General features: G+C 38.3%; 1 protein-coding gene across 1 annotated transcript in view; it reads left to right on the top strand.

Annotated features, from left to right (window-relative positions):
* The first annotated feature begins 153 nt into the window (after positions 1-153).
* LOC102067268 (OCIA domain-containing protein 1) overlaps positions 154-13633 on the top strand; it is a 22712-nt gene continuing 9232 nt past the window's right edge. The window contains exons 1-7 of the mRNA XM_005490031.4: positions 154-317; positions 1625-1709; positions 4483-4536; positions 5032-5079; positions 7950-8079; positions 10208-10416; positions 11764-11913. Of these exons, the coding sequence (XP_005490088.2) occupies positions 210-317; positions 1625-1709; positions 4483-4536; positions 5032-5079; positions 7950-8079; positions 10208-10416; positions 11764-11913 (784 nt within the window). The 5' untranslated portion in view covers positions 154-209. The remainder of the gene's footprint in view (positions 318-1624; positions 1710-4482; positions 4537-5031; positions 5080-7949; positions 8080-10207; positions 10417-11763; positions 11914-13633) is intronic.

The raw sequence follows: 13633 nt of genomic DNA, 5'->3' as shown, positions 1-13633 counted from the left end.
GCAACAGAGATCCTTTCCTTTTAGGACATTCTGGCCATCCGTCGTTAGCAAGCCCGTGGGTACCGTACGTACAGCTGGGGCTGGGCAGGGGCAGACAGAGCCTCTCGCTGCCCGCTCTGAGGGCCCGGCCCGTGCCCAGCGCGGGCAGCGCCGCCGAGCCAGACCCGCCGAGCCGAGCCCGCCCCGCCGCGGCTCGCCCGTCCCCGCGCATGCGCACCGCGCCCTGCGTGCGCCGAGCGCAGTTCCGGGTCACGGCGGCCATGGAGGCCGGGCAGGGACCCGGACCCGGCCCCGGCCCCGGCGGCGACGCGGCCCAGGTAACTGCGCTGGATCGGCGGCGCTGCCGCGGGGAAACCTGGCGGGGCTGGGGGCGGAGGGCGAGGCGGCGGGCTCGGGGCAGGGAAAGGGGATTCCTGTCAGCCGCTCGGCCGTCCCTGCCCTGAGCTCCACGCGGGGCCGATGCCCTTGAGGCCTCTCGGGGGCCGGGCGGGGGTCCTGGCGGGAGGTGAGGAGGTGTTCGTGCCTGACCGTGAGCCACCGAGCTGCTCAGGTGCCAGTGGCATCCTGGCCTGAATCAGGAATAGCGTGGCCTGCAGGACCAGGGAAGTCACCGTGCCCCTCTACTCGGCACTGGTGAGGCCACACCTCAGGTATTGCGTTCAGATTTGGGCCACTCAGCTCAGGAGGGCACTGAAGTGCTGGAGCGTGTCCAGAGAACGGCAACTCGTGATGGGTCTGGAGTACACGTCTTACGAGCAGTGGCTGTGGGAGCTGGGGTTGTTTATCCTGGAGAAGAGGAGGCTCAGGGCAGCCTTATCACTGTCTATCTACAACTGGCTGAAGCAGGTTGTAACCAGGTAGGGATCGACCTCTTCTCCCAGGCAACCAGCGACAGGACAAGAGAGCTGCACCAGGGGAGATTTAGGTTAGACATTAGATGGAATTTCTTCACAGGAAGGGCCATTAGATATTGGAATGGACTGCTCTGGGAGGTTCTGCAGTCACCGTCCCTACTGGTGATTAAGGAAAGACTGGACATGGCACTTAGTGTGGTGGTGTTCAGATGACCTCAGAAGTCATTTCCAACCCACCTGATTCTGTGATTCTCTGTTCCCCTGGTGGCCTTCCCACAGCTGTGCCCAGCAGTGTGCCCAGTGTCCCGGCTCTCAGGGGGGACAGCAGCACCCCCGCACAAACCTCGCTCACGCTGGGGAAACAGCTGGTCAGCTCTGAATTACATCCCTGTGAACCAACAACATGCCCTGTGGTCTTTGAAACCCTAAGAAATACTTCAAAAAGGAACTTAATGATCTGTCAGGTGTCAGCTGTTTGGAAGGCTGGTTGGAGGGACCAAAGCAGGCTTTTCTAAAGTAAAGGACTGAGCTGAGTTGGGATCTGACTATGCACAAAGTATTTCCTGCTCTCTCATGTAATTTTTAGAAGCACTGGATTTTTTTAAAATTATATATTTCATGTGACATTGATGGACAAAAAGCACTAGTTTCTTAAATGGGTGAAAGTATAGAAGCTACAAGGTGTGAAAGTTAGACATCAAGTTTTTTGATTGGACAAAACAGTCTGGGGGCATTTTTCATTCTTTTCTAATTTATTTCGCTAATGAAAGAGGGAAGTACCAAAGCCTTATGTTCCAACGGAGGAAGAAAGAAGACTGCTCAAGGAATGTGCTGAAGAGAGTTTTCGGTATAGAGGTGAGCTCACTTTGTTGGTAAACTTGGTTGCTTTCCTTTCACCCTTGGCTTTTGCTGTTGCCTGAGGCATTACAGAGGGCCTGGGTCAATAAAGCACAACAGAGCATTAAGGAGCTTCACACCTACTAGAACTGTGTCCCAGCAAATGCTCATCCATGTGGTATTTACTGAGAGTTTGCAGCAGTTTTGTAAAAGGTGCAACATAATTTCTAAGTCGCATGCCTTATAACAAGATATCTTCATATTTTAAGTTTATGTGGTTATTAAAAGTCTGAAAATAGATTTAATTACTGAGTCTCGTTTATATTACTGGATTTTCTTTTTTGTGTTATTTCTGCATTTTTATTTTCAATTTTTATTGTTATCTTTAACATGCAAGAATAAAATAGTTTAACTTCTAACCATTAGTTTTCATCTCTACAGAGACTTGTAAAGAGAATAATATACAAGTAGTCACTCTGTCCAGCTTTTGGAGAAAATTGCTGTGTGTGCATGGTTTCTGTAACCCTATGGTTCAAGGCATGCTTGATTTTTGTACACCTGGTCTCGAGGTTTGAAAAGGCCTTCTGATGTGATTGTTACCTGCTGTTTTATCACACACTAGTAGGTTACTGATGCTGATAGGTGGCTTGGCAAAAACCAGGGCAGATCAAGAATTCAGCAGCTGATTTGCTAATTTTAGCACACTGGGGCTCTAATTTCTTGTGGAAGCTAGTACTTTCAGGGACAGCTCCTAAGGCATTGTGATTTTGAATTAATGATTCAAAGTTCTGTTTTGTCTTTCTCCATTGGTTTGGCATTCTCCTCATTCACTTTTACATAAATACTTGGAAATCTTCAACATATTTGCTAAAATGTACATTTTCTGTATAATTTTATAAGTGAAGGAGGCAGGTCCATTAGTGGTACAATGATGGTTGTGGTTTATTGATAATCTCTCTTTTGGAACACAAATTGGAGAGAGAGTTGTTTGTTCCTGAGCTGTTGTGCTGCTTGCCAATGTAGCTCATTGCCCTGTGCATCTTTATCTAGTCAGTGAAGAAACAGCATGTAGGTGTTGCTTGAAGGCCCTAAGTTCGTTTCTTGAGTCACTTTTCTTTAGGGAGCTACAACAGTAACAGATTTTTTTTCAGGGGTTGGGTACTGTGCTGTTACCTGGCTGGGAGAGCCTAAAGTCCATGGCTGTTTCTGGGTCTCCTGTCTTGGTTTCCCTGTTGTGCATGCACATACCAGACTGTTGTATTCACTGTATTAAACACATACTGCTTGAATTCCCCTTTGCAAGAGGGTGCTTGTGTGACTGCCCTGAAATCCTCACTTTGAATGGTGTCAGCTTTTGGTTTTCACTGAGGTTACTATAAATTTGTGTGTTTTCAGTTTGTTTATTCAAATTTCAAGCTGTAGCAAATTTTACTAATTCTTACAAACTGTCTGTTTTGTCATAGTTTCTCTTGACAGCATGTGCCACTAGTCATTTCACAATTCAGTTTAATATGTGCTTTACTGGAGTTACTAGTTTGTAATCACATTATCCTATAAATTCTTACACTCTTAAAAATTCTAACTAAAATCACGTTAACAAAATCAAATCATACCGATAAAACTTTTTCCCCATCAAACAATTTTGACTTTGGTATATTACCATTCTTATGTGCTGTTGCTATATCAGCCTTCCATTATTTTCCCTAGATTTATTTTGTTCCTGGAGTAGAAAAAGTATTCTTTGCCTATTAGATGGTTTCTGATTTATTGAGTTTGTTTTTTTGGGGTTTTTTTTCCCTACAGTTGAATAATTCACGTTGATTTTTAGGTATGAATCCAATTTTCATTTAGCTTTTTTTTTTTTTTTAGGTGCCATTCAGGTCACTTATATGCTCAGATACTAGTATAGCCTGGTTTTGATATCTGGAATGTTTCTGTTAGGTCTATAAATAATTTCAAACGTCTAAGGATTGGACTGAAATCTTCTGTAATAATTTTTGAACGTATTTTTCTTTACACACCCTCTCTCCCCTTGTTTTGTTGGGGGGGTGTTTGCTTTTGTTTTGTTGTTGTTGGCTTTGTTTGCTTTTGTTTTTCTTTTACAATTTAGTTGCAAATCTGTGCTGTCATTTTATATCTCAGAAAATCTAGAACAGTAAATTTTTGAAAATCTAAGTCTGGAATCTCTAAAAGCATGAGATTTTTAACACCTAGTAGGTTGGGAGGTTTTTATTCTCTATTTTGAAGTTTTGCTGTAATCCTGCTTTGAACCAAGGAGGCAACATTTCTTCTTAAAGTGACATCCAGTTACATTTACCCTGAGACAGATGCTGGTTGGACTCCTTACCTGGTTTAGACCTGTCAGAATTTTTGAGGGAATTACATGTTAATTTGCAAACTATTCTTTAATACTTTTCTCTCCATAAATACAATTTGTCTTCAACTATGGACTTAATTAGCAAATTGTGTGCATCAAAATACTTCAACCATCTAGTGCTGTTGCAAAACTTTCTCTCCTAGAAGTCATTGAGCCTTTTTGTAACATCTGCATTTTCAGACTTGCATGAAATTAAATTTCTTTATGACATATCTAAATCTTTAAATAACTTTAGCCTTCTGTTATGTTTGTTACTTCATTGTCCCTGTATCTTGGGCAGTGGTGGATATATATATATCCGTACACAAATGAGCTTTGGAAGGCATAGCAACTTTCATTTTATTGCATATTTGTTAAATGTGATTGAAAATATTGAAAATTGTATTTTAAGCAGTTTTTTTTTCTTCTTCACAGCTTTCCCTTTGGCTGCAGTGAGCATGCTTGGTACTAGTTTCTTAATTAGAAAAGGTAAAGTATAAAAATACTTCAGTTTCATTCCAGTTTGCTCAGTTGATATATCTTTCTGCTGTTAGGAAAGTTATTGTGATAATATCATGTCAAATCTACTTGCAAATAAAAGATGCAGCTCAGACTCTGCAGCCACATGATTTGCAGTTCTCAACATAAAGAAGGAGCTGAACTTAAAATTAAGTTCATATGTGTTTTATGTTGTGTGAGAAGTGCAGTATCTCACTGCTTATGAAACAATATGTTCTTAGTGTGTTAACAACCCTGTAGTTAAATATGACTAAAGAGGTAATTCCTAGATTTTTTAATTATATGGAGAATTCAGATATTACTGGGGGTTTTTTAAAATTTTCTTTAATGTGAAGTGTAAAGGAGTAACCTGCTTCTACAAAAATAGCTACAGCTGAGTTTTTTCAAGTTAATTCTTGATATCTGATTACACATATCTTTTGTAATATCATATATCTTAATATCTGATTTCATCCTCATTTTCAGGTGTTCTAAGAGATACCTCAAGATTCGGCTCTTTTATTAAAGTCGCATGTAAGTAAAAGCTACATATAAATGCAGCCTGTGTTTGTGCTGTGTGTTCTGGACTCTGCTGTGCAGATGTAATTCCCCTGGGGCTGGCTGGCTCATTCACTGTGGCTCAAGTTGGCAGGGACCCATAAGGAGCAGAGTGTGAGCTCCCTGCTCCTGACAGAAGAACCTCAAAGCACACCATGTGCTGAGAGTGTTTTCCAGACGCTCCTCGAAGCCTGCCAGCCTTGGTGCTGTGTCTGCTTCCCTGGGGAGCCTGCTCCAGTGCCTGACAGCCCTCCCAGTGAAGAGCCTTTTCCTAATGCCCAGTGTGACCACTGCTTTTAAACTAAAAGGAGAGGTTTAGATTAGATGTTAGAAAGAAATCCTTTATGAGGGTGGTGAGGCACTGGACAGGTTGCCAGAGTAGTTGTGGATGCTTCATTCCTAGAAGTGTTCAAGGGCAGGTTGGATGAGCCCTGAACAACCAGGTTTAGTGGGGGGCATCCCTGCTCATGCCACAGGGGAACTAGATGATCTTTAAGGTCCCTTTGCAACCCAAGCCATTTTATGAGTCAGTGATTTATTCACTGTCTGAATTTGAACTGCACATTTTGCACAATTTTTCTTTATAAGGTTTGTATAAAATTGCTTGATAAATGTAACATAATCATTTAAGATAAAAACGTTGTAAATAGACACTGTGCAACCTTGCTTTAAATTACATTGCCAGAACACACCCACCCCTCCCTTCCGAATTTGAAGGTCTTTATTCATGGATCTCACGTGTCCCATTCAGGCTTGTTTAATTACTTTTTTTTTCCTGGACATTATGTATATACAATTGTAGGAAAAAAGCAATTTCATGTGAATGATTTTTGGATAAAGTATAAGCAAAAATAAATTATTAACTTAATAAATTAGTCTTTTCAATGTAATACAGGACAGTAAAACAGGAAGTTGCCATCTTGCCAATCTGGCAGATACAGCCAGTTTACTTCAGTGGGAAGAGGGTAAACCCTATGATTGTGGTCAAGGAAGTGTTGTTTAAGCAGATAAATGAATGTGAGACTAGGGCTCCAGTTGTTTATGCTAAATTCTGGTTACTTTCTTTGAACACCAAACAATGGCATAACACAAACATTTCTAATAAATAATACAACAGCTATTTCCCCAATCACTGCTACACATAAGGGCCACATTCTTCTTATTTAATACAAGTAATTTATTGAAATCAGGGGGGAAAATAAGGTGCAGCTGGGCTGGCCAGGATGTTCTGCCTGTAGGAATTACTGTACTTTTGTCAGTAGTTTTCTAGGTACTCTCAATAATTTTCTGAAACTTCTAGTTAGCCATGGCTGATTTACTACATTGGCAGCATTCCCTTCAACACAGCAGAGAGCTCTTGGTCCTCTCTGTCTTTGACAAAGAAGGGGAAGATTCCAATGCCTCTGTGTCCTTCATTTAGTCTGCAGTGGGACCTGGCCATATCTAATCAGCTTCTCAAAGATCTTGTCACAGTGAATGTAGAAGCAAAGAACAACACCTAATTTACTCTGCTAACTTGAAAAATGTGGATCATCTGGCTCTTAGTTCTGTAATAAAAAAATCAAATACTTTGGCCAATAATTACTTTGAGTGAAACATCTTCCAGAGAGATACTTCCCCTGTTCTTTGCTAGAAGGCCTCAAGAAAAAGACTTTCTCTTTGTAATTAATGCAAAAGAGTAATCAGCTTTTCTGTTTTTATTTTGCTAACTGTTTAGTTTGAATTATTCTTAGACTTGTAATTTTTCTCTTTGCACGTATTTATTGCATATGAGGTGTTTGGGTTTTTGTAACCCGCTAAACAGTGCAACCCTTACATTCCTCATTTGTAACATCACTCATAGCTGTGGCTGTTCTTCTCTGTTCCCTTGCAAAAGGACTTTTAGCCTTCTTCTGAAAATAAGACATTAGAACAGGAAACAAAATTTCAGTATCAGCACAGCAGGCTAGGGTAAAATCCCCTTTATAATGGTTCCCAGGCAATGTAATCTACAGCTGAGAATTGCAGAGGATTAACGTTCCTGATAATTAACTCTTTCCCGACTTAAAGATAATCGAGACTCTTAGTCTTTATATTTAGGAAATACTCACTGCACATGAAAGGAGGGACTAGTCTTTTTCTCCTACGAAGTTGACAAGAAAACTGTTCATTCCCATGGAATCCTTCATACACCATTGACCCACTCATAAAACTTGAAGGAGCCAGTTGATGGAAATCATAAGTTTTAAGCCCAGAAAGAGCTATCTTGGTAATTTATTATGTTCTTTGCAGCAGGTGGAAGTAGCTCATGCACTAAATTGAAACCATTTGCTTAGTCATTACAAGGGTTCAGCTAATTCAGTTGTTTGCCCCCTGGCAGTCAAATAACAGAATCCTTTACAGAAAATAAGCCTACTGCTAAGTTGGTTTAGACCTGTCTTCATTACTGGTAAAGCCTTTTCAGGATGTGACTGTTCTGATGGATTAAATTAGCAGAATGTACTGCCTGTATTTATTTCTCATTGGTTTATCATTTTTGATAGTTGTGATTTCTGGATCTTGGGAAAAAACAATGCAATTTCATTTTTTTGCCACATTTCATTCACCAAGTACTAGCTGAAATCATCTGTTGCTCACACCATGTCTAAATCATTGCTTTATGTCTCTGTTCAGCTGTTGCATTTGGTTTTGTACCCTTTGTCTCCAGAAGAAGCAGACATGATTTCTGCATGTTTTTGGTTTAGATCTAAACTGGTTTTCATTCTTTTATTCAAGATACTATATTATTTATTTGAAATTATTGTTTTAAAACAATGTTGGATATTACAGTGCAGCATCTAAACCCATCTTTTTTTCTTTTTAAAAAGTTGCTGGAATGTGTGGATACCTGGCTGGAAAGATATCCTACTTGCCAATCTGTAGCGAGAAATTTAAGAAACTGAAGGATTCCCCAATAGGAGATGTTCTGCGACAAGCTCAGAGACATAGTTCACCTAAGTAAGAGTTTAAGTATCTTTTAAATTTAAAACATATTCTGAATAGGGTGATTTAAACACTAACAGATCAATACTACTATTGCAGCTTTCCAACACCTTCAGAGCTGCACCTTCCCTCATTCCCCATTACCTCAAATCTACCACTTTCAGAAATCTGTATTTGTATCAGTTGGCAAGCTATAAAATACATATTTTGAGCTCTTTACATACAACTGATGACTTTGAATAGTGGAAAAATAAACAGTTTACTTAGCAAACTGGGTTCCTTGTAAAATTGAGAGTGTTTCCCATGGAATTTGCTTAGAGAAGTGTGACAGCACAAGTTGTCTCCTTAGTTTAAAAGTAAACTAATTTAACTGAAATAAAATAGTGTTACATTCTGGAATTTTTTCCCATAGCTTAGTTTGATTGAAGTAGGAAAAGGGTGGAAATGATTTCAGTGTTTATCAAAGGAAAGAGCTTAGTAAACAATATCAGTGCAGGAAGAAGCATGGTGGTCAAACTTACTGCTGTTTGTTTAAATCCTTTACATCTGTAACACCATTATGCTGTACATATGAGAAACTCATCAGGTTCTTAAAACTATTTCCTGTTTTCTTCCAGAATGTTTTCTACTTCAACTGGTTTTTAATTGCAAGCTGCTTTCAGAATATGTCACTTAAACCCTTGATTCAAAACTGGGAGGATAGTGTTTGGATAGTGAGTAGTAGTCCTCCTGTGTATGTGCTGAGATTTGGTAAATGTTTATAAAGGATTTGCTTAAATTCTTAAATACACTATAAATTCAGATTTATGACAGTTTTTATTTTGTCTGCAAGATTTACCTTTATTCTGAAATGTTTATGGTTTTATGACATCATACAATTTCAGGCATTACCACTTCATACACTGACTGCATAGAATCAGCTCACCCCCCTCCAGTTTCTAATATGAAATTGTCATGCTCATTAATTGTGTTTACATGAGAGCTTGTTTAAGTGCCATCATCTGCCACACCAATAAATTCCTTCTACTGTTAATGGCCCATTTGTATCTGTAAAATTTTATTTCCTAAGTGATAAATTCCTTTTCCTTGGTTGAATAATTTAAATTCATTTCAATTGCATTATTATCCATACAGGCTAACCCTTTTAACCCCTGCAACAGAAATCATTACACCTTCCTGAGCATTGTATGTCTACTAATTAATGTATTTTGGTAATTTGATTTACCAAAATATGATATGAGTTAAAAACTTGTAGGCAGCTAAAAGATCAGGTAGTTTTTTAAAGCTGTGTTTGCATGTATTTTAAAGGCATAATTGAGACAATAAAGTGGGTTTGTTCTGAATGTTTATTATGAGAATTAAATAAAGACTAATTGCAAATGTTTATCATGGGAAACTAAAAGTACAGCTGAGCAGAAATTAAAAGTAAAACATTAATAAATACTCTAGAGATGTTCTAGTGGCATTCTAGTGGTGGCATTCCTGGTAGAGGGACATGTTGTGTAGTGGCTTGCCAGGCCATTCTAAGAATATAGTGAACACTTTAAAATATCTGGTACCAATTTCCAGAATATTTTTTATATGATATTATCTTTCTCTCTCAAGAGAAAATTCATTAATATTTTTGCAGAATTCAGCAACTTGATTAATTTTCATAATTTAATTTTCTTAAGATAGCTGTTTGCTCTTCTTCAGTCCTGATCAGTTACAGCACCTTCTAATGATGAAGGGTTTAAAATATCAAATTCTTTCTAAAAGGCTTTTAAAATTCACTGTAGTGTATACTACCACTAGTTACGTGGGCACACCATGTACTATTTGTGTCTGATGTGGGGTGTTTTTGTCTGAAGATTCCTTGAGAAAAAGGATTGTAACTTCAGTTATTGTAAAGTTCAATATGTTTTGTCTCTTTTCTCTCCTGTTCTGGAGGTATGAGCTAAGATTCTGTGGGGAAAGAACGAGAGAAATTTTTGCAGTGTAAAGAAAACACCCAGAACATCCCAAAAATTTTTAAGATGATGATTCAGTTGGAAACTAAACTATTTAAAATGAAAGAACATTTTCTTGAATTGCAAGTATTGTTATGGTTCCAGTGTTAACTTCAGTATTTTTGTATTTAATATTTAGTTCTATTCTTTTCCAGTCGTTCCAGTCGTAAATCTGAATTTTCAGACGTACCTTCTCAGTCATTCACTGAGTCATCTTCTCCAAATGCTGGATTCCCACCTTCTTCCAGCTATTTAGATGATTACAGCTCAACAGATAGAGCCCTCTCAAATTATGAGCCCGTTCCATTCAGTGCTTCTTTGAATGAATCTTCACCTACAGGAATTACTGACTACTCTGCTCAAGGTGAGCCTTAGTACTTAGAGACTTTCTTTTAGATACTGCTCTTACTAAACTATACATTCTCACCCTATGCAAACACATGGCAAAATATAGTGGTTTTGAGTGAAAGAGCTGTAGAAGAATTATAATTGTTTTCACACAGAAGATTAATATAAATTTTATTTTGTTTTCTAACTGTAAACTAGATTCAGGGTTTTCTAGCTGAAAATTGCTTTAATTGCAAATAAAGATCCTGAATTAACTTACAAGGTGAAATCTGTTGTGGAACTAAACTTGCAAGAAACTCAGCCTGACTGAAAGTTCTCTTTGACTGAAGGAGAGGGGAATGTGCCATCCCTTCACTGTACTGAATACAGCACAGCCTTCCCACTGCCTGCTGGCCCTTCCAAGGTGATTGTTGCAGTTCCACCCTCTGTGGGGCTGGCACTGATAGTCCTGTAACTCCGTGACATTAAACTTCTAAAAAGTTTTCTCAATGTGAAAAAACATTTTTGTCTCCTGAGAATTGAATAGATATTGTGTTCTGTCCACTAGCAGTCTGGTTTTCTCACAGAGAACTAAAATGGTTTTCAAGTACAATACAGCTGTTTCCCTCCTTCCAGTGTGAACTGTCCTCAGCTATTGCAGGGAAAACATAGGATTCTGAATTCACCTATCTCTGGTACACAAAGGAGGAAGATACTGTCAAATTCAGGGTTTAGTACTTTGAATTAGTTTGGATTTTTTCAACTTATGAAAAATGTTTTATTTCACTAAAAAAGCCCTTTCATGCAACTTGGTTATAATTATATGAAAATATCAGATATAAATGTATCAAGAAAATTGTTATTGCATTTCATCACAAATATCAATAGTTGGTAAAACCTTTATTATATAACAAAGATTCTGCAATATAAATACAGATAAAAGGATCAAATGTTTATCAAGCATCATATGATGCATATTGTCCTAATTCTTTGAAAGCAAACTTTAAAGCCTTAATGCAAACCCTTGAGCTTCACTTAGATTTCTCTTCTGAAATTATATATATCTCAAATGTACAATTAATGTGAATTTTAGGTAAAGTGACCAGAGCTATTTTATCCATCAACTACCATGTGGTTGTTAGAATTTCTTATGGTAAAATGAAGAAAAATAATTAACAGCCAGTGTTTCAAAGAAGTTTGGCAAAATTAAAAGGATAAAAGGAATGGATTACTTGAAGACCATATACATTCAATGTTGTATTTAGAATTGCAGCTGTCATGCTCCTATTAATTTGGGATTGAGCAATAATTAACTGGTATTCTAGAAGCTACATTTTGGTGTGTTATGTCATATTTAGTATTTTTCTGTTTGTTTTGTGTCCAGAACCTGCTCCAGTTCCAGAAGAAAGTCGTAAAAAAAAAGGCATCACATACGAGGAGTTGAGGAATAAACACAGACAGACATACGAGGTAATGCAACCACCAAAGGCAGAAACTCCGAGCAAGTTTTCACAGGAGAAACCAGCTAAGGAAGGTAAACCACCAGTTTTACAGAAATACTTGTGAAATTCAGATATTTGCCATAATGTTAAAAATGGTTGCAAACACAAAGCTTAATTCTGCCTACTTTTTAAGCAATGTATATTTAGTGTATCTGCAGGTATCTGATATGTGATAGATACAGTCTGTAGTTTCCTGTTGCAGATTAATTATTTTTTCGAAAATTTTGGTCACCCCATAGAAAATTGTAATTCATTTTCTCTAGCCATATTGCTTGGTGCCAGACTGAAAAGCTCATAAGTTTTGCTTCATTGAGTATATTGAGCAACCTCTTTCAACAAAGAATTCTCTGAGCTCAGAGCTATACCAAAGAGCTATGGGAGAGAGGCTTGTGTTTTAGATAGCATTGTTCTCTCAAAATAGAGCACATGGCCGATGGTTTGAAGGGGAGGGTATTTACTTTTATGAATAGTTTCATGTGGAATTAGGGAATTTCTATAGAGGCATTGTTTGTAAAGGTTCATTTTCTACATTAAAACCCAGAGGAAGGAAATGGTGTTTGGCAGCAATATTGAGATTTGTTTTCACAGTGAAAAAGAAAACTCTACAGAGCAAAATAAGAATGCCATGTCCTGAAGAGCAAGATGTCATTCAGACAACTTTTTGACTCAATCAATTTTTTGAAAAGGAGACACAGAAGCAATTAATATTCAATTACTCGCTCTAGAACTTTTAAAATTTAATGTGGCATCTGTAAAAACAATTGTAGCTGGAGGAAAGTTTTACCATTGAATATGCTGAGGGACTAGTCAGTCACCTCAAATTGTTTGGGTTTGTGTGCACTGCCCAGTCTTGTCAGCCATGTTGCAACAAGACTTCTAGGAACAGCTGTTGTCTCCTATTGGGCATAGTGGGTGGTAGTAAGTATAGAAGAGTGTATTGAAACAAAACCTTCTGAAGCAGTAACACCAACTCTGGAATAGTGTTGCTTAAGAGTGTCAGTCTCTTTGATGCTTGTGAATTACTTTCTGCAGGTCATCTATCTTTGGACAGATCTGGAGTCTTGAAAGAAAAATTATAAACAATTTTTGTATAATGATTTTCAACTGTTTTTTCAAGGATAAAAGGCTTTCTCTTATCATGTGACTGTGCCAAATGAGACATGAAAAAGTTATTGAAGCTGTGGTTTCAGATTGCTTTTCAATTCCATTGGCTGACACTTTGTGGATTTACACAATGTTTCTTTCTCAAGATACTTCTCCACAAGTAGAAAGCCTAGAAATGGCACTTGTGAGCCATAGAAAGAAATGTTAAGCAGCATTCTGAAAACCATGCCATATTCTATGGCAGATGTGGCTGTGAAATGAGAATGTATATTTCTTACTTTAGTTATTTGAGGTATGTAAAAGACCTCTATAAAATGTTGATCAAATATTGCATTCTTTCTTTTATATTTCTGGGTTCTGTGTTTGAAGGCTGTACTTGAGCTTTGAGAAGAAAACTGAGCACTGTGTGAGATTTGTTAATAGACTTTTTAAAGTAACTCTTCACATTTTTAGGGAAAAAGAGGAATGGTTTGCACGTGCAAGTACATTTAAATCTGCAGTTCAGGGATTACACTGATATTGTGGACTGAGATCTGATTTAGTTTCTTGTGTCAAACTGGACACGTTACTTGCTGTGTGCTTGTTGAGTCACTGCCCTTGGTTCATTCTCTTATCTCTGAGTCCCTAGCAAACAGAACCTTCCTTGCA

The sequence above is a fragment of the Zonotrichia albicollis genome, chromosome 5 (assembly GCF_047830755.1).
Source record: "Zonotrichia albicollis isolate bZonAlb1 chromosome 5, bZonAlb1.hap1, whole genome shotgun sequence".
In the NCBI taxonomy this organism is placed as follows: domain Eukaryota; kingdom Metazoa; phylum Chordata; class Aves; order Passeriformes; family Passerellidae; genus Zonotrichia; species Zonotrichia albicollis.
This window is presented reverse-complemented; position numbering and strand designations above follow the sequence as displayed.